At 35.3% G+C, this 25,654-nt stretch overlaps 1 protein-coding gene across 1 annotated transcript in view; it reads right to left on the bottom strand.

Annotated features, from left to right (window-relative positions):
• The window catches only part of CNTNAP5 (contactin associated protein family member 5), an 886,402-nt gene that overhangs the window by 829,203 nt on the left and 31,545 nt on the right, over positions 1–25,654 (bottom strand). Inside the window, 1 exon segment of the mRNA XM_053712216.1 lies at positions 24,261–24,454. Within this exon segment, the coding sequence (XP_053568191.1) occupies positions 24,261–24,454 (194 nt within the window).

Raw genomic sequence — 25,654 nt, 5'->3', positions numbered from 1 at the left:
CAAAGGCAGGACTGACCTCAGACCTTCAGGATTTTCTTCTATTGGTCAACTTAAACAGATACTGCACAGTTCAAAGCTACATAGTACCCTGGACAGCAAATATTAATATATACTGAGAGCAGATAAGAAAAACAAATCCATATTTATGTGAGTGTGCTGATGGAAGCAGAAAGAAGTGTTCTGCCGAACATGTTTGTTTGTTTACAAATTGCTTATCACTAAGAAATAACTTTGCTAATCTTTGTAAACTGTTTGCTGAAGGGAAATTAATGATGCATTTGTTTAGCGAAAAGCTTTACATTTCCTGCATCTCTACAGATTAGTACACTTTTCAATCTATTTAAAAATAGTTTATTTGGTCAACAGTTGCCAAGTTTTAAAATTACATGTGTAATTGGCATCGGGTATCGGCTGACAGCTGGCAAAACGTTAACAGTGCATATGAAGAATGCCCCTTGTACGTTTACTTGCTTGCTTAGGGCTCAAGTTATTTGCCGAGATACAGTGTGCTGCAGATAGCAGATCTGTTGTGTCTCGCTGTAAGCAGCTACTTTTGGCAGCAAAACATCTTGCAGACCGCATCGCTGTGTCGCGCACACTGCAGGGCTGGTCCGTGCACGCTGAGTAATGGAGTTGAGAAATAATAATTCTCAATACAGGGACACTCCACTGACAGTCAGGTGAGAATTATTTCTGTCTGTCTGATCTTGCACACAGCATCCACAACAGTGGATAAGGGATATTAAAGCTGGCAAAGTGCTTTTAGTTATTATTAATTATTTAGATTTGAGAGAGTGAAGTCAGGGGTCAAATATTTTTACTGGAGTAAACTGCTGGGCTTCTTCTCTTCTCGTCAGAATAACTTTGATTAGTTAATTTCAGCACTACCATTTTGTCATTTCTTGGCAAAACATCATCATTTTATTTCTTCTTGCTTTTCTAAAATTAACTAACATTCACTGGGATTAACCCATCATCAGGATATTTTCTCAGAAATAATATATATATATTTTTTAGCATGGTTTAACCCAATAACTTCCATACTATTAAAATAATGCATATTTATTCTTTTAAAAATGATCAGTGCGAGGGAAGATAGCACAGATAAATTGTATTAACATAACTCTTAATCACTCCACATTTTAATATCTCTGCACATTGTTCCTTCTATAGTTCCCCAGCCAGGACCTTATGAAATTATTGGTTTACCTTGCCTGCTCTGCCCAACTTCAACCATCATGGGATTTTTTTACCCTTAAATTGAATGTAAACGGTTGTGCTTTTTGATCTCTCCAAATCATGAGGACTTTAATTCATCGTTTTTTTTTTTCTTCAAAATTTGAAATGCACAAATATCTATTTTTTCTTATATTTTGGTCTACGATTCCTCCGCCCACCATTTTGGTCTCTCTTTCCTTGATTGAATGATAAGAGCTATTGCCAATTTATTGTGTGCCCCCCCCCCCCGGGGCATTCAGCACCTTTCTCGCTGGGTCATGAGCTTCTTCAGCGCATGCGTTAGCCGATACTATCCACCTTCTGAAACATTGCGCTTCCACGTTCAAAGTATAGTGTAGTGCATGCACAGATCGAGTGAGAAACGTTAACACATGCGCAGGGTAATTTAATCGTCTATCGACCGCATGCGCATGTTTAAAGGATCAGATTGTAGCGCATGCGCATAGTAAGAGCTGCATCTGGTGCGCGCATTAGACATACGTATAGAGCGGGTGGGACCTTCTGCAAATCTACATAAACTATATATTTTTTAAAAATAAAAACTTAGCGGTTTAACTAATTACTAGTTTACTAATCAGTATACCAATTCCAGACAGATAAAATTGACATTCCCTTTGTTTGTTTTACCCCTAGATCTCCCTTAGCCACCAGCCTCGCCATCCCAGAAGACCTCTGGGAAATGTTGGTAAACATGCAACAAGATGAAGTGTATCTATCTGAAAGGGACAGTAAAGTAAAACTTTCATGATTCAGATAAAGCATGAGATTTTAAACATCATATCAATGTACTTCTATTATCAAGTTTGCTTTTTTCTCTTGACATGCTTTGTTAAGGCAATCTAATAGGAGCTTAGGAGTGTGCATGTGTCTATAGCAGTCTATAGCAGCAGTGTTTATAACAATGTATAAAATTGCTATAAACAATGTTTCAAACACTGATGCCAGATGGCAGAAGATGCTCCTGAGCTCACCTAGGTTTACTCTTTAACAAAAGATACCAAGAGATAAAGCACAAGTGATAATACAAATAAATTTAAATGTCATGCTTTATCTACAACATTGAATTTTGACTTTGCTCTTCCTTTAATGAAAACAACACATAGCGAGGGTGGTGAAACTATCTGACAGCATGTGACCAAACGGGAAATAAAAGAAAATCAAAAAGTAAAAACAATATCTTGCAATCAACTTATGGTTATAGCCCAGATGGATCACTATGCTGCTTCCCAACATATTGGTTTTTTTTTGCCATTGTTGTGAAATGTACCAGGGTTCTCCATCAGGGACAATAAAACTAAAAATGTGTTGCTACATAGAATAAAATAGCACAAGTTGCTGCTCTTTGACAGCTACTTTACCTTTATATTACTACTAACCATTACCCTAGCTGAGACTTGAACATGCTCTGGAGTTTTGTAAATCTCACACTGCACTGTTTCAGTTAAAAGAAATTATAAAAGGATACAAATTGCAGCCATTTATAGCAACTAAAAGGTTAATGACATTACCATAAATAATAATTGTTAGTTCTCTAGTGGGTCTCATTTTATTGATCCTACTTTAGCTCCCCTCTAAGGGTTTCAAAAATAGGACTAGCACGTCAGTAGATAACATAATTTGAAAGCATTTATAATTAACCTACATTGGAAGAATGCATGCTGAGACTGGCACAGGGCACAGAGTGTACCTACTATACAGCACCTGGACAAACTGAGATCAGCAACCAGGGTATTCAAAAAAGACACAAGACTCTTCCCTAGTTTTCAAACTTTCAAGCATACAATGTAGGGATACACTGTATGCAACCTTTCCTTACCTCTGTCTTTTGTCTTCTCCTTGTTCCCTCTTAGCATGTAAGCCTACAAGCCCAGATGTCCTGTAGATCACCTGTAAGAAGTATTTCTCAACCGCAGTTCTCAAGTACCCCTAGCAGGTAAGGTTTTTATTAAAGCTGAACTAGAGCACATGTGAAATAATCAGTTGTTGGGTGAAAGCAGGTGAGTTTCCATGGTTATTGATCAGCTGATTATTTCACTTGTGCTCTAGTTCAGCTATAAGAAAAACCTGGCCTGTTGGGGGTATTTGAGTATCGTGGTTGAGCAACACTGATCTACAACAGTTGGCAACTCTTGGCTGGGTTCTCTAACCTTTTGTTTCTTATAAATGCTACCTTTGCATATTATACCTATGTTTATAGCATTGCAGAATCTGTTGCCGCTCTACAAATAAATAATAATAATCATCATAATAATTTAGCAGCAGGAACTACAGAATACCATGCTGGAGCTGCTCTGTTGGGGAGTAACTGTCTTCATATTAGATAACATATCTTTGATTATGTACAATATAGTGGTTTATTATGTACCTTACAATATGGCATATCCATAAATAACATACAAAATTAAAAGAAATATTTTTAATTATCCGATTGCACATTTTTCATATTAATGATGGTTTGTTCTTAAGCTGAATGGGTAAAGCCTAGAAAAGTGTAAAAAAATAATGAAAGATTCTCATGTGCAGATCAATATTTCTTACAGCAGGAAACAGCAAGAGTTCATATAAAAAGGTCTTCATGTTTCATTAAAATGAGGGCTTTTTAAAATGTATTCATTTTTATGTTTTGTTTTTTTGAAAAATGTATGCACCTGTCATAAATAAAAAAATGTTTTTCTTTTTAGTTTTGTCTTGCAGAAGCTCATTACTCTTTATTAAAAGAGCTGAGGGAATTGTCTTTATCAGCCAGTAAGTATTAATAAGAAATGCTCAACTTATACTACTGTATATGCTCAATGGATACTCTGTATTAGCTTCTATTTATCTATCTATCTCAGATGGTTAGTTGGTCAGATGAAGGAGATTTTTGCTTCCTCAAAATATCCCCTGAATAAAATGATTTATTCCAGTGTGAGTGTGGATGTTACTTTACTCTAATATAGTATGGCTTAGAGAAGGTTAGGCGCGGCCGACATCCCTTTAGCGAACCCTACTTATGCAATGGAGATAGCAACCACACTAAATATTGCTGATATTACTAGTTAAAAGTCATGGCTTTTACTCAAGAGAAAGCCAAAATAGCACTTGAAGAATTAGCACAACCTTTAAAATGAATAAATAATAAAATATAACACATATATAAACATTTTGAATTTAAAAAATATCAGTGTAATATTAAAAAAGTTGTGCAAATAATTTTACAGATATATATATATATATTAATATTAAAATAAAAAGAAAATTTTCTTCTAATGCATCATCACATCATCATTTAGCTTAGTTGGACTAGCGCATCGTTAAAAAAAAAAAAGAAAAGGCATTTAGAGTGCCCCATAGTCTATGGGGAAAGAGTTAATGCGGTTACAATATCTGACCTCCAGATTTTTGCGCTATATATTTTCCTTGGGTGCAGTTAGCTCCATAGGCCTAAATAAGCTTCTTGACACCCTGGCATTTTGGCTATCAATTTGAAGGCTGAGTGCTCTTTTACTGTATATACAGAAAAATATATGGTGTGTCTGAATTTTCAGCATATATAAATGGGGCTCATTCATATACTGGACATAACATTTTTGAATAGAGCGCCCCTTTAAGGGTGAGCCCTTACAATCATTTTTATAAAAGGTAAAGGATGATTGTCCTAATATTTCGTAAGTAGGGGAAATGTAAGGCTAATACAAAGGTCAGCTTTATACAAAGGTGAACAAGGCCTCTGCACAGGAAAGCCATAAATTCTACATTTTCTTTTACATTCTGACTACAGGATGAATAAAGTGCTGTGTAGCACTGAGGTTGTTTACTCTTTTTAAAGAAAAGGAAGAAAGCACTGTAATGTTAAAATGACAGATTTATTAAAGGATGAACACATTGTATTTTGTTGCTTTCATCTTTAATGTGTGACATGGGAGTTACAAAGAACTGCCACAATCATATAAATGTTCCTCTAATATGTTCAAAGTGGTAAGATACACACACTCTAAATCATATTTTAACTCCTGGCTATTACTCATCCTTACAATTTCAAATTTTCATTCATTTTTAGCTCAAATATACAAGGTCCATAAAGGTGATAAACGTGTACAAAAACAGAGCTCTTAAGGGGCCTACTAGTATCCTCTTCCACCCTTTGCTTACAAGCATTCATTATGGTAATCACAGCACCTCCTTCCAACTCTCTTATCTATTAATATGCCTCTCAGAAATACCACCACCCTCTAGAGAGCAGCACTGCCCACTTTGGAAATCATTGGTGTAACTGTTTCCTCTATCTTTGCTCAGAACTCATGTTTTTTTTTCTTTTGATAATTTAAGGTACGACACAGTTTACTTTGCCAATAATTTTAAGTTTGCTTTTTATTTTAACTGACCTATTAGTCCTCTATTGAAAGAAGAAATTTAAGGACTTTCTTCTGTAATATATTGGTGATTTTTTTACTGAATAAAATGCAACAGTGCATGCATTAAACTTCTCAAAAAGACTTTGAATCTTTGAGTTTTTCAGGCAATGTTATTTCACATTATTATGGTACTGCAAATGTTTGTATATGGAGATTTTATGGTTATGTGTTGAATTTTATGCACTTGTTAGCAATGGGTGTGGCTGAAACCCAGTAATTAGTAGGGGTATCCACATACTTTTGAATATAAAGAGCATATGGTTTTTTTGGCCATCTTTTCCTGGTTGGAAAGTTATTGGGGCCTATTTATCAAATGTCTTGCAGACCTGATCTGACAGTGCGGATCAGGTCCGCAAGACATCGCTGAATGCGGAGAGCAATACGCTCTCCGTATTCAGCATTGCACCAGCTGCTCACAAGAGCTGCTGGCGCAACGCCGCCCACTGCAGACTCGCGGCCAATCGGACGCCAGCAGGGGGGTGTCAATCAACCCGATCGTACTCTGAGCAGACGGACAGGGTTATGAAGCAGAAGTCTTTGTGACCGCGGCTCCATAACTTGTGTATCTGGCGAGTCTGAAGACTCGCCAGAAACACGGGCCGTCAAGCTTCGTTCGGAGCTTGATATATAGGCCCCATTGTCTCCACCAAACATGAACTATCATCATATTGAAAACACCAAATTCTTAGTTCTCAACTATGTAATCTCACGGTGCTTATATTTTTATATTTATTTTTTGTTCTTATACAGTGAAGTAAGTAGTGGGCTATTCCCCTTCCACAAGAAGTACTGAAGGATGAAGTTCACATAAAATTCAATTAACTTTTTAGATCAAACTTGAAAGTTACAAGTGTATCTTTATTCAGTGTTTGAATTGTAAATGCAGGTGTTTAGAGTTGTATTTGCAGATTACAAAATGCTTTTTCTTTAGAATACTAAAAAAATGTGCTGGCAGACATCCAGTAACTGGCACTTGGCATTTGTTTTCAGCTCTTGAAAATGTTGTTTATTTCCAATTTATTGACTAGGTGAAATGTACGATTCATATTTTTCTGCTTTAAATATTTATATTAAAGTCAATACACAATTAGTAATTAAAAAGTGCCATAAATAGCAAACAAAATTTAATATGAAAGATTTTATTATCCTAAAGGAACAGACGTGTATTAAAAGATATGCATGAGAACACACAAATGTTGATATTTTAATAAAAAAATAAATTAAAGTTTTTATAGCCTATATACATTAAACAAAAGTAGCTTGGAGGCTCTTTCAATACAATGCAAAAGCGTTACTGATAGTTTTAGTCGTTTATTAGTTAATATTGGCTGAGAAAAAGTCCTTGGATATAAGGCTCAATAAGTTAAATAGTGTTTGTTAATAAGTATATTTTGATTAAACTGCATAACTAATTTAAATGGATGTGAACGTTTATAATTGGGACTGTACAGCCTCAAGACACTATTACAAGTACTTTAATAAATAAAAAAAAACTTAACTTTAGTTCAGTACCATATGCCCTTGTCTGGTACTGATCTCTATGCTGAATATAGTAGCTGACTGGTAGTCACACTCTGTGCACTGTGCATTTATCATACCTACAAATTAATATCCATACAAGAGTAGAGATCAGCACTGGGCACATGCATGTGGTGCCAATCTCAGCATTATAAAATAAGTAAATTGTAATAATATAAATAATAATCATAGAATCTGAAACAGTTTTGCTGATAACCAACTGCAGAGTCCCAACTATCCTGCATATTGTTAGATTACCATAAGTGGAAGCTGTCCTTCCTGCTGTTTGCCTTTCAGAGCAAATGTCACAGCTTCTAGAGTGAAAGCAGGGAATACCTTTGCTCAACCCATGGCCCGCACCATCTACGCTCAGCCATTACCTTGACACATCTTTGGCCTTATACCACCAGTCATGGCTCGGCCCACAAAACACATGTGAGCCACCACCCACAAGTACCCTTCACCTAAAGTCTTCTGGAAATGAGTGGTATTCAACTGTTATGTCACTTTAAACAGGGTTAGGGAATTAACATGAATGTACAGGGTGCTGCTGTTAGCATGCTTATGAAACATTTAAATATGTTAAAACATGTATTGGACTGATGTTAAAATGTTAAACTTATTTTTGGTTTTAAAACTAGCACAATTGGCCCATAAGAATCTCACTGACTGATAAAACATAAAAACAAAATAGATTTTTTAAATCCTCTTGGAAGACATCCAGCAGGTTTGTTTTTGGCATTTCTAAGGTTCTTGTCTATGGTTGTTTTTTTCAAGATGGCTGCCAATTCTATTCTACATAATTTGTTTCTCCCAGTAAAATTGCACAGGCATTTTTTTATTCTACAAAGGAGTAAAAAAAGATAACTCAGATCTGATGAAACCGTAAAATGCAAAAGCAAACTATCTTCTGTCTTATCATTAATTGCTGAATCGTTTTGTTAATTATCCAGGACATTTGAGGCAGATGGTTCAGGATTAAAGGTGCAATAATATGAATGCTGCATTTTCTTAAATCTGTTTTTCCTGCTGGCTTGGCTTTGTGACAATATGGTTTAATGACGTTTCTGTTTCTTACAATGGGATCATCTTGGTGCTAAACCACATATAACTTGTTTCAAATGTTACTCATCATATAAAGAAAAAGAAATCCATGCGAGTTACTTAATGTATCATTTGAAAAATATATTATGATAATGTAAACTCAGACATTTATATACAACACATTTTACTATAATGGAATGTTGATCTGCACTATAAACTGCTATTTAAATATTACATTAAGAGCATCTGCACTTTCATGTCTGCATCAAAAAACACGAATTCTACTGACTGCACCTTAAGCACAATTTCTGACGTGGCACATTGTACAATATTTACAAATACAAATTGCTCAACACCCATCAAATAACACCAGGACTCAGAGAGTTACATTTTCACATTGGAGCTGACAACCAGAGAACAATATTAGGAGGATTGAAACATCATAGATGTTATTTGGTATTAATTCATAAAAATATCAAAAATGAAAGCAGTTCAGATCAAAGCACGAATTGCAGATCTCATGTGGCGAAAAAGCTAAAGAAAAATGAAATACATTTTTATAACACTACTGCTAGGATGTTCTTGGTATGCAATTTCATTTTAACCAAAAATCTACTTTTCCCTGTTTTCTAAATATAATCTAGGCCTTCATGGGGAATACAAGTAAAGGAATACCGCTGATCCACACTAGGATTATAATGCAACCAGAGAATGTTTAGCGTGGCCAACATCCCTTTAATGTGCCCTATACTTTTAATAGATATTGTGATCTTGCTAAACATTGCTCATATTACAAATTGAAAGTTAACAGTGCTAAAGCAGTGTGACTTGAGACGAAGTAAAGTGTTAGGGCTAAAATAAAATTATGACAAAACACATGTAAAAGATATTAAAATAAAATATTACACTAATATATATATAAAAATGTATGAAAATGATTTTAAAGGGATATGACATATGAAAAGGTGTTTGACTAGGAAGGTGTAAATATGTGTGTTTGTATGTATATATGTGTATGGATGTATATATATGTGTTTATATATGCACATATGTAGGTGTAAATATGTGTGTTTGTATGTATATATGTGTATGGATGTATATATATGTGTTTATATATGCACATATGTAGGTGTAAATATGTGTGTTTGTATGTATATATGTGTATGCATGTATATATATGTGTTTATATATGCACATATGTAGGTGTAAATATGTGTGTTTGTATGTATATATGTGTATGGATGTATATATATGTGTTTATATATGCACATATGTAGGTGTAAATATGTGTGTTTGTATGTATATATGTGTATGGATGTATATATATGTGTTTATATATGCACATATATATATATATATATATATATATATATATATATATATATAAAAGAAGGAAAAGTGTGCTTATGGCGCAACTAGAAAGACCTAATCTTTTAAATAAAAGAGATATGAATAGTAATAATTAAATGCTGCCCCTGTCTATCTACCCTGGAGAGAAGGTCCCTAAACCCTCCAACCAAGGTAAAAGTAAATATAGCAAAAAAGAGAAACTGATAGAAAAGTTGGGGCGCAAATAATATCAATAAATAATAGTATTTTGTGAATGTTCTATTAGTATATAGAAAAATATGTAGTTGTAAAAATATCCAATTCTAATTCAGCTAGAGGAATAGGAGATACACTGTGTTTGATAAAGCCACTTATATGATAAGTACAATAATATATTATATCCCTATAATGGATATATAGTGACTAGACACAATTAGCTGTACACAGCTTTTTCGTATCAGAGTTCAAAGTGAGACCAATATGCAGCAGTCCTGGTGTGTCCTATTTCATGTTAATCTCTTAGTCCTTAGTATTTTAATTGTGTCTAGTCACTATGTATCCACTATAGGGATATTATATATTATTGTACTTATCATATAAGTGGCTTTATCAAACACAGTGTATCTCCTATTCCTCTAGCTGAATTAGAATTGGATATTTTTACAACTACATATTTTTCTATATACTAATAGAACATTCACAAAATACTATTATTTATTGATATTATTTGTGCCCCAACTTTTCTATCAGTTTCTCTTTTTTGCTATATATATATATATATATATATATATATATATATATATATATATATATATATATATATATACACACACATATGTATGTGCATATATATATATACGTAAATACATACATACATATATACATAAAGCAAAGTCCTGTGTAGGAATGCACACCATATATTTAGTAGCAGCTGCCAGGGTGCAATGTCAAAACAGTATGTAATATGCAAAAAAGGCAGCACTCACTGGTCATTTGTAAGTAAAATTTAGCTTTTAATAATACAAAAAGTTAAAATCTTGGGAAAAACACAATATATAGCAATTAGCCGGTAGCCCAGAACTCCTTCCACTCAGGTGTAGTCACTGCCTGGGTGCTGTCCTCGTAGGATTGTTTAGAAACTTATTATTGAAGGAGGGCACTCACAGGACTTTTATAAAACACAACAATGTAATTTTATTTCCAATTGAACTTAACCCCTTAAGGACAAGGCCATTTTTCAATTTCTTTCCCTTAAGGACCAGGGCTATTTTTACATTCCTGCTGTGTTTGTGTTTAGCTGTAATTTTCCTCTTACTCATTTACTGTACCCACAAATATTATATACCGTTTTTCTCGCCACTAAATGGACTTTCTAAAGATACCATTATTTTCATCATATCTTATAACTTACTATTACAAATATTATAAAATATGAGGAAAAAATTGAAAAAAACACACTTTTTCTAACTTTGACCCCCAAAATCTGTTACACATCTACAACCACCAAAAAACAACCATGCTAAATAGTTTCTAAAATTTGTCCTGAGTTTAGAAATACCCAATGTTAACATGTTCTTTGCTTTATTTTCAAGTTATAGGGCAATAAATACAAGTAGCACTTTGCTATTTCAAAACCACTTTTTTTCAAAATGAGCGCTAGTTACATTGGAACCCTGATATCTGTCAGGAATACCTAAATATCCCTTGACATGTATATATATTTTTTTAGAAGACATCCCAAAGTATTGATCTAGGCCCATTTTGGTATATTTCATGCTACCATTTCACCGCCAAATGCGATCAAATAAAAAAAAAAAGTTCACTTTTTCACAAACTTTAGGTTTCTCACAGAAATTATTTACAAACAACTTGTGCAATTATGGCATAAATGGTTGTAAGTGCTTCTCTGGGATCCCCTTTGTTCAGAAATAGCAGACTTATATGGCTTTGGCGTTGCTTTTTGGTAATTAGAAGGCTGCTAAATGCCACTGCGCACCACATGTGTTTTATGCCCAGCAGTGAAGGGGTTAATTAGGGAGCATGTAGGGAGCTTGTAGAGTTAATTTTAGCATTAGTGTAGTGTAGTAGACAACCCAAAGTATTGATCTAGGCCCATTTTGGTATATTTAATGCCACCATTTCACCGCCAAATGCGATCAAATTTAAAAAAAAAACGTAATTTTTTTTGCAATTTTAGGTTTCTCACTGAAATGATTTACAAACAGCTTGTGCAATTATGGCACAAATGGTTGTAAATGCTTCTCTGGTATCCCCTTTGTTCAGAAATAGCAGACATATATGGCTTTGGCATTGCTTTTTGATATTTAGAAGGCCGCTAAATTTCGCTGCGCACCACACTTGTATTATGCCCAGCAGTGAAGGGGTTAATTAGGTAGCTTGTAGGGTAAGTTTTAGCTTTAGTGTAGAGATCAGCCTCCCACTGGACATATCCCACCCCATGATCGTTCCCTGGCCCCTCTCAAACAGCTCTCTTCTCATCCCCACAATTGTCACTGCCATCTTAAGTACTGGCAGAAAGTCTGCCAGTACTAAAATAAATGGTTTTATATATATATATATATATATATATATATATATATATATATATATATATATATATATATGTAATTCAATAAAAGTAACCAGCGCTAAACCTATCAATGTAATATTTCTGCTGTGGTGTATGTATTTGCAAGAAGATAACGTTGTTTTCCTTTTACTGCTGTACTTATGTAAATACCACAATTTCTTGTTACGGATACAGTGAATAGTAAATACAATACAAAAAAGTAAATATATATATCTAAATCGTGCAGCCTCAATATTGATACAATGTACCCATGTCTTCATGAATTAGTGAAGAAAGAGGAATCAATGGTATAGAACTGGCGCACTGATACAATAAAATTCTTTAAGTGAACTTATAAAATTAATTCCTTTTAAATGAGGATAGTTCTTAAATAGTGATTGATCACAGTTCCGGCCACTTTCTAATGTGGCTCCACTTTAAGTAAAATTTGAGAGTAAGTCTTACTGCTTACCGGATAAAACTTCAATTCTATGAGGTAAGATATTAGCTCTGCGGGGGTAAAGGTAAGTCCACCTTTGTCCTCCAAAATGATAGTTTCTGGTCACTTCATAGGGTTCTTTGTCCCAGTCTTATTCCGGTGTAGGGAAGACCTTTTTGGTAAACGTGTATTCCAATGGTATCTCTGGACTCTCTTCTAGTCTTTCATGCAGTGGTGAGAATCCTGGTCACCTCAGGGGTATGGAGAGTTTGGGCAAGTGTATGCAAGAAAGAAAGTAATCACATAGCTTAATACTTTATTAAATTATATGATATTTTATTGTACACAATTGATATTGCACCTACATTAATTAACCTCAATCCATAATGAGGTAAAATTATAGGCTTAGACACAGTTGCATATGTGGTATGCTGTATTCCAAACGTATATCTCTAGTATATAGAGTTGCTAGAAAAAGATATTTAGTCTATGTATAAATTAGCCGCATATAGGGCATGGAGCTGTACTTGTAAGATATAAGTGTAATCCCAGGTACTATTTCCGGGTCCTTGCAAGTTGCACCGTGGATAAGTTAGTAAGTAATCATGCAAATATAACACCAGTAAGGCCCATTTTTGGTAAAAAAAATGAATAATAAATTAAGTAAAAGTTATTCTCTAACTTTTAAAAAAAAAAAAAAAAAAATTTTTAAACAAAATGATGGCTGCCGGTATATAGGGCCCTGTCCGCCCACTGTGACAATCCTATGGCTTTGGCAATGCTTTTTGGTAATTAGAAGGCTGCTAAATGCCGCTGCACATCACTCGTGTATTATGGCTAGCAGTGAAGGGGTTAATTAGGGATCTTGTAGGGAGCTTGCAGGGTTAATTTTAGCTTTAGTGTAGAGATCAGCCTCCCACCTGACACATCAGACCCCCTGATCCCTCCCAAACAGCTCTCTTCCCTCCCCCACCCCACAATTGTCCCCGCCATCTTAAGTACTGGCAGAAAGTACTAAAATAAAAGGTATCTTTTTTTTTCTTTCTTTTTTTTGGGAGCATATTTACATATGCTGCTCTGTAGGATCCCTCTTAGCCCCAAACCTCCCTGATCCCCCCCCCAAACAGCTCTCTAACCCTCCCCCTCTACATTATTGGGAGCCATCTTGGGTACTGGCAGCTGTCTGCCAGTACCCAGTTTACAAAAAAAATGAATATTTTTTTATTTTTTTCCCACTTTTTCTGTAGTGTAGCTTCCCCCCCCAAGACTAAACCCCCACCCCCTCCCAGATCACTTTGATTAACATATTTATTCCCCCTCTCTCCCTCTAAATAGAAACCACACTGTTCCATAGTGTAACGGTTCCCACCCGCTCCCTCCCCGTGCACGCGCCCGCCCGCCTCCCCTGTGCACGCGTGCGCGTCCGTGCGTGCCCCCAGCAATCCCGCCCACGATCCCGACCACCGGTAAGCCATCGATCGCCGCCCACCCGCCTCCCACGTCTGCTTCCACCCACCAACGATCGCGGCATCGATGTCCGGTGCAGAGAGGGCCACAGAGTGGCTCTCTCTGCATCGGATGGGGAAAAATGTTATTGCAGTGATGCCTCGATATCGAGGCATCACTACAATAACCGGAAAGCGGCTGGAAGCGCTCAGAATCGCTTCCAGCCGCTTTCAACCCCAACGTCGTACAGGGTACGTCGCTGGTCTTTAAAGACCAGTTTGTGCAAGACGTACCATGTACGACGCGTGTCGTTAAGGGGTTAAAAGTAAAACAAATGTTGACGTTTCGACCCCATCATGGGCCTTCTTCAAGACAGATATGATTTAGAAAATGCAGCAAGCATTGCTCACACCAGCATAGCTGGACTGCCGACAAAGCAGCAATATAAAAGATAAGACCCATGGTTAAGAAGGCCCATGATGGGGTCAAAACGTCAACATTTGTTTTACTTTTAAATATATATATATACTCTTCACCTTTCCATATAAAATAGATTTTTTTAAACAAAGTGAAATATAAACATTAACACCCCACAGCCTCTGATTTTAGTCCCCAAAAACTGCTAAGTTGTTTTTTTTAAGAAAACTAAGACTTGATTTTGGGGGCATTTGGGGAACATTTATAAAATGAATCAGAGATTTGATCTCTGCTTAATTTTATAAGCACTAATTGCTACCCAGAGCACATAGTAGCAATATCCAGCCACTTGTCATGGCTGGTTATTTATCATGCACCCGCAAAACTGGCACATTTGCCTATTTGCGGATGCATGATAAATTAGCGCTCCACTTGTAATCTAGCCCAATATGTTCAATGGATATGTGTATACACACCTTTAAGGGACATTATGCACTAGATTTTTCTTTGCATAAATGTTTTGTAGATGATCCATTTATATAGCCCATATTATTTTTTGTAAAAATGTATAGTTTTGCTTATTTTTAAATAACAGTGTGCTGATTTTCAGTCTCCTAACCAAGTCACAAAGTTTTACAAGCAGACTGTTGTCTACCTACTCAAAGGGTCTTTTCATATGCAGAGGAGGGGGTGTTTGCTCTTTTTGCTTTCCAGCCCATTTCACTGGGTGTTCCAGCTAACCTTTTCAACAGTACTAAACCAGGAGCTTCTAAGTAAGTTTTAAAAGGTTTTATACTGTATTTTTAGATCAGTATCTGTGCATATTGTTTTTTATAGAAGTGTCTATTACATGCAGTTACAGGTATATGATAATCGCTGTACACTGTCCCTTTAATAAATTGCAGGTTTTTCAAAATGTAAAGACAGAAATAACAACATTATAAATGTCAGACTATTTTCCATCTGTAATGTAATCTTCCAACAAACAAAGTTCCGGGGGGGGGGGTAAGACATGAAACCCAATTGTTTCTTTCATTATTCAGGTAGAGCATACAAGATGAAATAGTTTTCCAATTAATTTGTATTGTCTAATTTGTTTTGTTCTCTTTGTACCCTTTGTTGAAAAGTATACATATGTATGCTCAGAAGCTGCTGATTGGGGGCTGCACATATATGCCTCTTGTCATTGGCTTTCAGCTTGCTCCCCGTTATGCATTGCTGCCCCTTCAACAAAGATACCTAGGCAGCCTCTTATCTCAGTTCATTGTATTAGCTTTTAACAGCTAGACAGAGCTAGTTTATCTGTGCCATATAGATTACGTTGTGCTCCCTCATGTGGAGTTATTTATGCATCAGCATTGATTGGCTAAAATGCATGTCTGTCAAATGAACTGAGTTAAGGGGAAGTCTGCAGAGGCTTAGATACAAGGTAACCACAAAGTAAAAAGTGTATAATATAACAGTGTCGGTTATGGTTAACAAAGGGACTATCTTTATAAACACATTTTTTTTTTCAAGTAGACTGCCCCTTAAAAAAAAAACATATATGACCTGGGGGGAACTGAGAGTATATTATAGATGTGTAAATGATGTATATAAATATATATATATTATACTGCAAAATAATATTTTAGTATATTATGTATTAAGTCATTTAATTATTAAATAAACATGTTTTTAACTTTTGGCATATTCTTTTCTTTTTAGGAACCCATTATCTGTAACTAAGTCAGTGTAATTCCATCCTATTTTAATAATGGTAAACAATACATATATTAATCACTTTTGATCAGACTATTCATAATGGTGTGAGTATGCACCATCAACTGAATTAAAGGGACACTGAACCCAAATGTTTTCTTTCGTGATTCAGATAGAGCATGACATTTTAAGCAACTTTCTAATTTACTCCTATTATCAAATTTTATTTATTCTCTTGGTATCTTTATTTGAAATGCAAGAATGTAAGTTTAGATGCCGGCCCATTTTTGGTGAACAGCCTGGGTTGTCCTTGCTGATTGGTGGATAAATTCATCCACCAATAAAAAAGGGCTGTCCTGAACCAAGAAAAAAGCTTAGATGCCTTTTTTTTCAAATAAAGATAACAAGAGAACGAATAAAAATTGATAATAGGAGTAAATTAGAAAGTTGCTTAAAATTGCATGCTCTATCTGAATCACGAGAGACATTTTTTGGATTCAGATAAAAGGGATGTTAAATGGTCTGTTTAATTGTTGTAATAAAAAAATATACTAAGCAATTGCTTATACTTGGATATTTCTGCAATATGTATTATTCATCTATTTAAATGGATTTTACCTTTTTTTTTTTTTTTTTTTTTTTACACATTGTGATTCCTGTCACTGCCTGACATCGAGGAGGAGGCCGTTGCAGGAAAAGTTCTAGGATAGTGAATATACTAGATAACAGAGTCAGATTAGGGGTTAATAAGTGTAAGATTGGGGATGTTTAGACTCGGGGTTGTTGGGGGCGGCTGATTAGGGGTTAATAAGTGTAAGATTAGGGGTGTTTAGACTCGGGGTTCATGTTAGGGTGTTAGGTGTAGACATAAATTTTATTTCCCCATAGGAATCAATGAGGCTGCGTTACTGAGTTTTACGCTGCTTTTTGGCAGGTGTTAGACTTTTTCTCAGCCGGCTTTCCCCGTTGATTCCTATGGGGAAATCGTACTCAAGCACGTATGACCAGCTCACTGCTGACTTAAGCAGTGCTGGTATGGGAGTGCGGTAAGGAGCAAAATTTTGCTCAACACTCACTTCTTGTCTTTTAACGCTGGGTTTGTAAAAACTCGTAATACCAGCGCTGCAGGTAAGTGAACGGTGAGTAAAAACTGCTCGTTAACACCGCACAGCTCAAAACGAAAAACTCCTAATCTAGCCGCAAGTTATTTTTTTTTACACAACTTAACATATTCGTTTTGCAACAATTAACACTGTTTAATAACCCTTTAGATAGCTAACAGTGGGCTTGATATAAGAAGTTTACCATGGGGTCAATTTATCAAGCTTGCCTGTCTTTTTGTAAGTAACATCTTACTTATTCCCCTCATTAGTTAGGATGTAATATTTATTTGTAGCCAATTTTTGTTTTTGCTAGTTTTGTTACATATTGTGAAGACGAGTTATTCATCACATATATCAGGGCTACTTAGGTTACATTTTTGTTTATATGAATATTGTTACATTGTAATTTCAGGCATTTTCCATTTTTAACTTTGCTTTGCTCAGTTACGCAGATGAGAAGCTGCAGGTGTTTAGCATTCACAGTACATTGTGGAGGGTATTTAAGGGGAGTAAGTTGAACGTCACAGTTCAATTAAAGAAGTTTGTGTTTTCACAGCGGAGAGCGTGGGACCTGTTTATTTCATTTGTTTACTTTTCCTACCCAGAGCACCCGGAAGTTGGAAGTTTATTGTGTGTGCAGATCCCCTACTTGATGTTTTCCTATATATATATAAATATGTGATGGGTAAACTCAGATATCCAGGTAATCCTAGGATTACTCGGGTAAAACTGACACTACCTTACAGCTGTGACCTTTACCCAGGAATTACAGTGCATTGTATAAATGTTTGATGCAGTGATTAGCAAGAACAATTTTATTCAAAAGATGAAAATAGTGCTGTGATTAGCTTTATCCAGAAATGTTTGTGTAATCCTAGAATTGCCCTAGGATTTCCTAGGTAAAGCCGGATATATGATCTTACATCAGGCTTTACCCACAGCCGCTGGGTAATGTCAGTTTTACCCGGGTAATCGTAGGATTACTCGATATCTGACATAAATATGCATACATATCCATCTTTAGACTTGTATATCTCTATGTTAAAGTCATTTGCCTGACTTTTTTTTTCTAACACCTGAAATCTCATATCTATGAACCCTTATAACATTTGTCTGCAATTTTTTTAAAAAATGTTTTTATTACAAATTGTTATTGTAAGTGTAGTTTGTAATGTATTTTTGATGTGTTTTGTGGCACCTATTTGTTTCGCAAAATAGTTTACTTTTGTTATCAAATTTGTTCTCATTGTTTGCTTTGTTGAAAACTTAGGTTCAGCAATGTATTAACTGTTGATTGGTGAGAGCAGATATATGCCTCTTGTCATTTTATCACCTGATGTGTTCAGCTAGCTCCTCATAGCATATTACTGCTCCTTCAACAAAGGATATCAAGAGAATGAAGCAAATTTTAAGATAGAAGTAAATTAGTAAGTTATTTAAAATTGTACACTATCTGAATTATGAAAGAAAATGTTTTGGTTTCATGTCCCTTTAAAGGGAAAGTGTACTTTAAATTTTATTTTATTATTACTATTTTTTAGTTCTATTTATACAAAGAGCTAATTTACCTTTTTTTGTTATTTGAAATATCTGATTTTGACTTTGAATTAGGGTGACCATATTGCCGCTTTAAGAAGGGACATATATGGTAAAATACATATGTTAGGGCTGTTTTCAAGGCTGCTTAAAGAAATGGTTTGTATAAGAACCCTGAAATATGTATTTTTCATATATGTCCCTTTTAAAAGCGGCAATATGGTCACTCTACTTTGAAATCACCTACACTGAAAATAAAATACTGCAGTATTGGCTATCTATAAGCTATGTTAAAAAGATGCAGTAGAAAAAATCAGCCTCTTGTGAGGTTGGGAGACATAGAGCCCAGCCCATATTCAGATTAGAATACTCGGAACACTTATCAGCTGCTCGTTTGAGTACATTCTTCCATTAAAGTTGGCTTTATTTTTTTTCAACAATCCGCCTTTTTGAAAGTAGTTGGACTTTTAACTCACATGATTTACTCAACTTGACCAACTTATTGTAACATTTTTCACCAATTATAACAAATAATTTGCTGAATAGATGGGGCCTATTACATAAATCCTTATGTAAGCAAAATATATTTTAACTAGTTTTCTTTGCCTTTTTTTGCACAACATCTATCTATCATTCAGCTAAAGGGATGGAATAAGCACATATTTATGTTCACTTTTTGATATTTGACTTGTAGGGCAAAGGTTCAGCTTATCATTCCTTATGGCATTCAATTTTTCTATAGATCAGGCTTTAACAATCAAATAATCACTGTAAATTGGAGTATGGGGCATTTGAATATTGTTTACAAGTGAATTATTTTAATATTCAAATAAAACATTTGGTATTGGATCATTTAACATATTCTAAAAAAAAAAAACAATGTTGAGTATTATGTGCCCCACTTTTATTGTTATTAATTGATGTGCAGAGACATTCTCACATCTTCTATAAATAAAAAGGTGAAAGATCTATAATTGTAATTTCAAGGGGTTGCAAATAAACACTTGTTACTGGTGTCAATCATCCCGATCATATCCGATTGGAAAGATTGCAGTCCTCCACCTCTGAGTTAAGGAGCAGCGGTCTCACAACCGCTGCTTCTTAACTTACGTTTCAGGTGGACCTGAAACTTCAGGGGTAGATTGCAGCATCCGCTGCTTGATAAATCTACCCCTTTGAGACTGATTTATTAACAGTGTATCCGACATAATCCACTCAGCGGATCATGTTCGACAGACATTGCGCACGCTGTCGGCATTTAACATTGCACAAGCAGTTGTAGAATGCCGCCCCCTGCAGATTCACGGCCAATCGGTCGCTAGCAGGGGGTGTCAATCAGTCCGATCATATAGGGATCAAGCGGATTGATGTCCGCAGCCTGGAGGCAGCGGACCAGTTAAGTAGCAGTGGTGTTCAGACCCCTACTTCTTCACTGGTGTTTCCGGCGAGCCTGAAGGCTCGTGCGGAAACATGGGGATTAGGGGCCATTCTGCCACTGACAATTCAGCCCCTGAGTCTCATTTGGATGTGCCTATCCAGGCTTAAAGGGTCATGAAACCCAAAATATTTCTTTCATGATTCAGATAGAGAATACAACATTTAACAACATTCCAATTTACTTCTATTATCTAATTTGCTTCATTCTTTAGATATCCCTTGTTGAAGAAATAGCAATGCACATGGGTGAGCCAATAGCAAGAGGCATCTATGTGCAGTCACCAATCAGCAGATACTGAGCATATCTAGATATGCTTTTCAATCAAGTATATCATGAGAATGAAGCAAATTAGATAACAGAAGTAAATTAGAAAACTGTTTAAAATAGCATGCTCTTTCTAAAGCATGAAAGAAAGTTTAGGGCTAGAATATCCCTTTAAGTCCATAGCTGATAAGGCCATGCTAATTATGTTATGTATAATATCATTTTGATTTTTTTTATCTTTTAAAACTAATTAGGAGAAATTATGTAGTAGGTTTAGAAGTCAGCAGGGTGTATTTTCAGAGAGTATTAGAAAAAACACAATTTTCACAATCACATAACATTGAAGCAAATAAATAATAAAACTATAATGCAGAGTTGTTTTCGTACACATAACTAAACATTTCAGATAAAAAGCTCAAGCTACTTACTGTCTCTATAACTGGCTGCTCTTTTTTATACAAAACAAATAGAATCAGACGAGAGGAGATGCAACTTAAAGTGGGGGCTGCATGTTAGAATATGGGAAGGTTTTTATGTATAACAAATGTGAACAAAAAGTTACTTTTACCCAATTCTATTTTTTTTTTATTTTAACTTTCAATCCTCCTACCAGAAACCCACTTGTATTGTGTCCATAAATATCCAGCATTTGTCATTTGATTGTGGCTTTACATTTCAAAGCAACACTTATATACTTAGGAAACATATTCAATTTACAAAACAATAAATATTCCATAAGCATAGAAAGTTTCTTAATCTCTAAATTGATCTTTGGCAGTGTTTCAATTTAAAATAAAACATAAATTAAACACTGAAGAAATATTATAAAATGATAAATTGAAACAGGATACTAAAATTGTGAACTTTTGCTTTAAAATCAGGATTCAATAATAGATAACAAGCCGACCCATATAATCAGTTCTCATCTATCAAAACTATTAGGTCATAGATGCTTTTTTTGTACATTTTATATTTTAGACCATGTGCCATTTTAGTATCCCTCCTTTGGATAGTTTCTAATATATTTTTTTTTTTCTGAAGATATGTTCTCCAGAACTTTACACAATATTCCAGATGAGGCTTGGGGGCCCATTTATCAAGCTCCGAACGGAGCTTGTGGGCCCGTGTTTCTGGCGAGTCTTCAGACTCTCCAGAAAAACAATTTATGAAGCAGCTGCTCCATAACCCTGTCCGCTTGCTCTGAGCAGGCGGACAGGAATCGCTGGAAATCAACCCGATCGAGTACGATCAGGTTGATTGACACCCCCCTGCTGGCGGCCGATTGGCACCCCCCTGCTGGCTTGTGAGCTGCTGGTGCAATGTTAAATGTGGAGAGCGTATTGCTCTCCACATTCAGCGAGGTCTTGCGGACCTGATCAGCACTGTCGGATCAGATCCGCAAGACCTTTGATAAATAGGCCCCTTAAAGTGAAAGTAAATCCTAGCGTTTTACAAATGCTAGGATTTACTATTGAAACAAATAAAGGGGACTTTCATTCATGAAGTATAAGATACTTCATGTAGAAAGCTCCTTTATTTGAGTCAATTGATCGCTGCTCTTAGCTGCTACAGCAGAGCACGGCTAAAAAGATTTTTGGCTAAGAGGTGACGTTTTCACCTCTTAGCCAATAGCAGTGCGGTAAATCCGGCTCCCATGGGCGGATTTTGAGGGCATTTGGGGCACTTTTAGAAAATTAACCATAGATGTAATCTCTGGTTAATTTTTAGATTGAAAATTGCTATCGCTAATAATTTAGGGATCCACTTCTAATCTAGCCCAAAGACTGTAATGGATTTCAACAATGCCTGGAACATGCATAAGGCTATCCAAAGAAAAAAGTAAAATAATATGGGTAGACTTTTTGGTTCTTATTTACCGTCAAAATCTATATTTCTATGTAAAATAAAGTCTGATTCTTTAAATTATCCTGCTTTTACCTAAAGGGACATAACATTGCAGTAAGAAAATGCTTACCTATGTGTCAAACCCTCACAGAGGGGTTAAATTTTAAATACATTGTTAAAGGGACATTAAAAACCACTTGCTTTGTTTTTTTTAAAAAAAACTTGAGCTTGTCCCATACTCCCTGGAGAAACCAAAAAAAAAAAAAAAAAAAATTAACTATCAAATGCTAGGAATGAAATAGCTGGTTTAAGAAATTGAGAAGTTTCAGATTTTGCATTTTGGCCTCTATGTGGAACAAAGGACAAAGCACATTTTATACAAACATGAGGTGTTTAACAACCTTTTAAATTCAGTTGCAACCTTACAAGTCAAACTGTGATTGGCAGCTATGCACATATGCCACCCCTGCTTGGCTCAGCGACCTTGTTTAGCACATTGCTGGTTTGAAACTATCTTTAACTATGTGTATAACTTCTCGCCTCCTGATTTACTGGGATGAAACTCATAGTTGTGTTCAACTAATAGTCCCATCAATATATGCCCTTATATATTACAGCATTCTTGTATTGCCGCTTGGATGATTTCTGCTTTGAGGTTTCTCCGTTGATCCACAACAAAAAGTAAAAAAAGTATTGTTTTAAGCCCTTAATGACAGCCAAATTATTTAGTGGTCTTCGAAAGCCACACTATTTTTTCATGCTTCAGTATGTTATGTAGAAGAAATAGCTCAGTCACTCCGCTGTTTGCGAGACCAGTACTATAAGAGTGCTTTAAACATCTTGTAAAGTGACATATAGAGTACGTCACTGTCATTAAAGGGTTAATAGTGTAAGATTTTGTGACTACTGATTATTCTGCATAGTAACAGTATAGAAAGAGAAAGCTATGCTGGGTTGCACAAGTACGTAAGAACTGTGTTTTACTCATGTCCTCAATACCGTCTCAGAATAATTTTAACAATTAATATGTGATAGGACTCTCATCTCTGTGCTTTGCAAATAATGAAAAAATGTAACTTGCACAGAAAATCTTTTTAGAATCATAAATGAGTGAGAAAGAAAAAGAAACCATAATAAACTCTGTGTCTGACATGAGGGCTATGCAGCAGGTTAAAAAGAGCATTTGTTTTTGTCACAATACAAATGCTGTTAAAAAAAGATGAGGCATTTCTGGCTCCTGATTTCTGACCCAAACAGAAAGGATTAGATGTTAAACTCATGTACAATGGCAGCTGGTAAATGCTGTCTCCCACATCCTCATTCTTATGTACAGAAGTAAAAACTTAACAACAATATCTGGCATCAGTAATATGTTAAATTGCAGCAGTGAAGAAAACAACACCACTTAATTTTTTTAGGCATATTTTGTTAATAGCATGAGTCATAATATGTTGCATATTAATTTCACAAAATAAAAGCTTAGATGCTATTGCAGTGATGCGTTATCAACTTTAATAGCATTTACTCTTAAGCATTAAAATCTGTCATGTTTCAAAGCTGTCAAATGTTTGTTATGGTAATAAAGATCAACTAATAGCAGCTACAATCCCTTTTTTGTGAATAATGAGTTAAAGAGACTTGGAAGTCAAAGATATGCTTGGGGCATAGTACTATTGCAAAGCCGTTTGCAATACAAAGTGCTTTAAAAAGTCTGCGTTAGTCTTTTATAACATTTAGTTAGGTTCATGTGAGTGTCCCCAGTACATGTATGTTGGATACACACACACACAATTCTAAATTATTTGGGTATTTTGGGAAGGTTGATTAATGCTAAAGAGTAAGCCGTAAAATCATTTACACAATTTAGAAAAATATCACTCATATTATATTTTTTATCTAGTTCCCTTATAAAAAAAAAATACTAGTGGTTTGAAGTTTAAAACGCTTAAATTGAAAAGACACAGGAAAAGCTACTTACCCACACACTGTTGTCATGCCGGTAAAGCTTCCAGTTGCGTCCTGTATCACTGAACATTATGCTGTAACTCGTTACCCAGTCAGAACTTCCATATCTGCCCTGAGTTGCAATCCCTGTGATATCAACTCTGTCTCCAAGGTCAACTTGCAACCACTGTTTTGAGTTGGATTCCAGTGGGGACCAACCACCAGCACCTGAAATGAAAAAGAATCAAAAGATAATGCATATAAAAATAGACAACTATGGGGTGGGAGCGTAGTCATTTTTCTTATTAGCATACTTTTATATAAATTTAACAGAATGCTTTCCTGTTTTTGGGCCAGATTACAAGTGGAGTGCTAACTATTGCTTTCATGAAAGGGATATTTGTGCTCCACTGTGTAATACCTGTGCAAGATTATATGTGTTGGTATTATAAGTTTGCAGCAATCAGACGGCATCAGAACCTTGTGCATGAAGGGGGTAAGTAGGGGGTAAGTAGCACAGTGATGGGCAGCATTTTTAAAATATATATGTATATGAATATATACATACTGTATATATTTATGTGTTAATATGAGTATATACTGTACACATATTAACACATAAATATATAAGAAGATACATATATATTTACTGGGAACACACAGTTCCCATAGACCTCAATGTAAAGGCACATTCAGTGTATTTTTTCTTAACACCCCACTCCCACCAACATTAGACCCCAAAAACTGCCTAGTGCAGTTGTTTTTTTATTTTAAATGAAACTTTTTTTTATTAAAAATTATAATTCCCTCTACTTTAAGGGCATTTGGGGCACTTTTAGAAAATTAACCAGAGATCTTGTTTTTTGGTTAATTTTTTTGAGCGTTAATTGCTACCACAAGCTCGCAGTAGCAATAAACAGCCACTTGTAATGGCTGGTTAATTATAGCGTGCCCACAAACTGGCAAATTTGCCGTTTGTGGGTGCACGATAATTTAGCAATCCACTTGTAATCTAGTCCATTGTTTCTTAAAGAAGTGTAATTTCTCTGGTAGTTATGATGTAATGTGGCAATCTGGTGAATGCATTATTTTAGTGAAGGATTCAGTGTAGCACATTATTATTATTATTATCGGTTATTTGTAGAGCGCCAACAGATTCCGCAGCGCATACAAACTTGTGTATGATATTGAAAAACAAGTGGTATTGTTGGCTGCATGATGATAGCTGTTTATGCCAAAGTCTTTGAAATTACTCAATCCCTTGATATAATTTTTCTGTCATAATCAGTGACATAACTAATGACATCACATATGCAATTGTCAAAACATTCTATATGTAATCCAATCTAACATCATACATAGCATCAACTAATACCCCATGAATGACATCATAGATTATATAACATATGGAAACATTGATAAGTAGAG

This window comes from Bombina bombina, chromosome 1 (genome assembly GCF_027579735.1).
Source record: "Bombina bombina isolate aBomBom1 chromosome 1, aBomBom1.pri, whole genome shotgun sequence".
Taxonomy (NCBI): domain Eukaryota; kingdom Metazoa; phylum Chordata; class Amphibia; order Anura; family Bombinatoridae; genus Bombina; species Bombina bombina.
The sequence above is the reverse complement of the archived record's forward strand: the minus strand, read 5'-3'. Positions and strand labels throughout refer to the sequence as shown.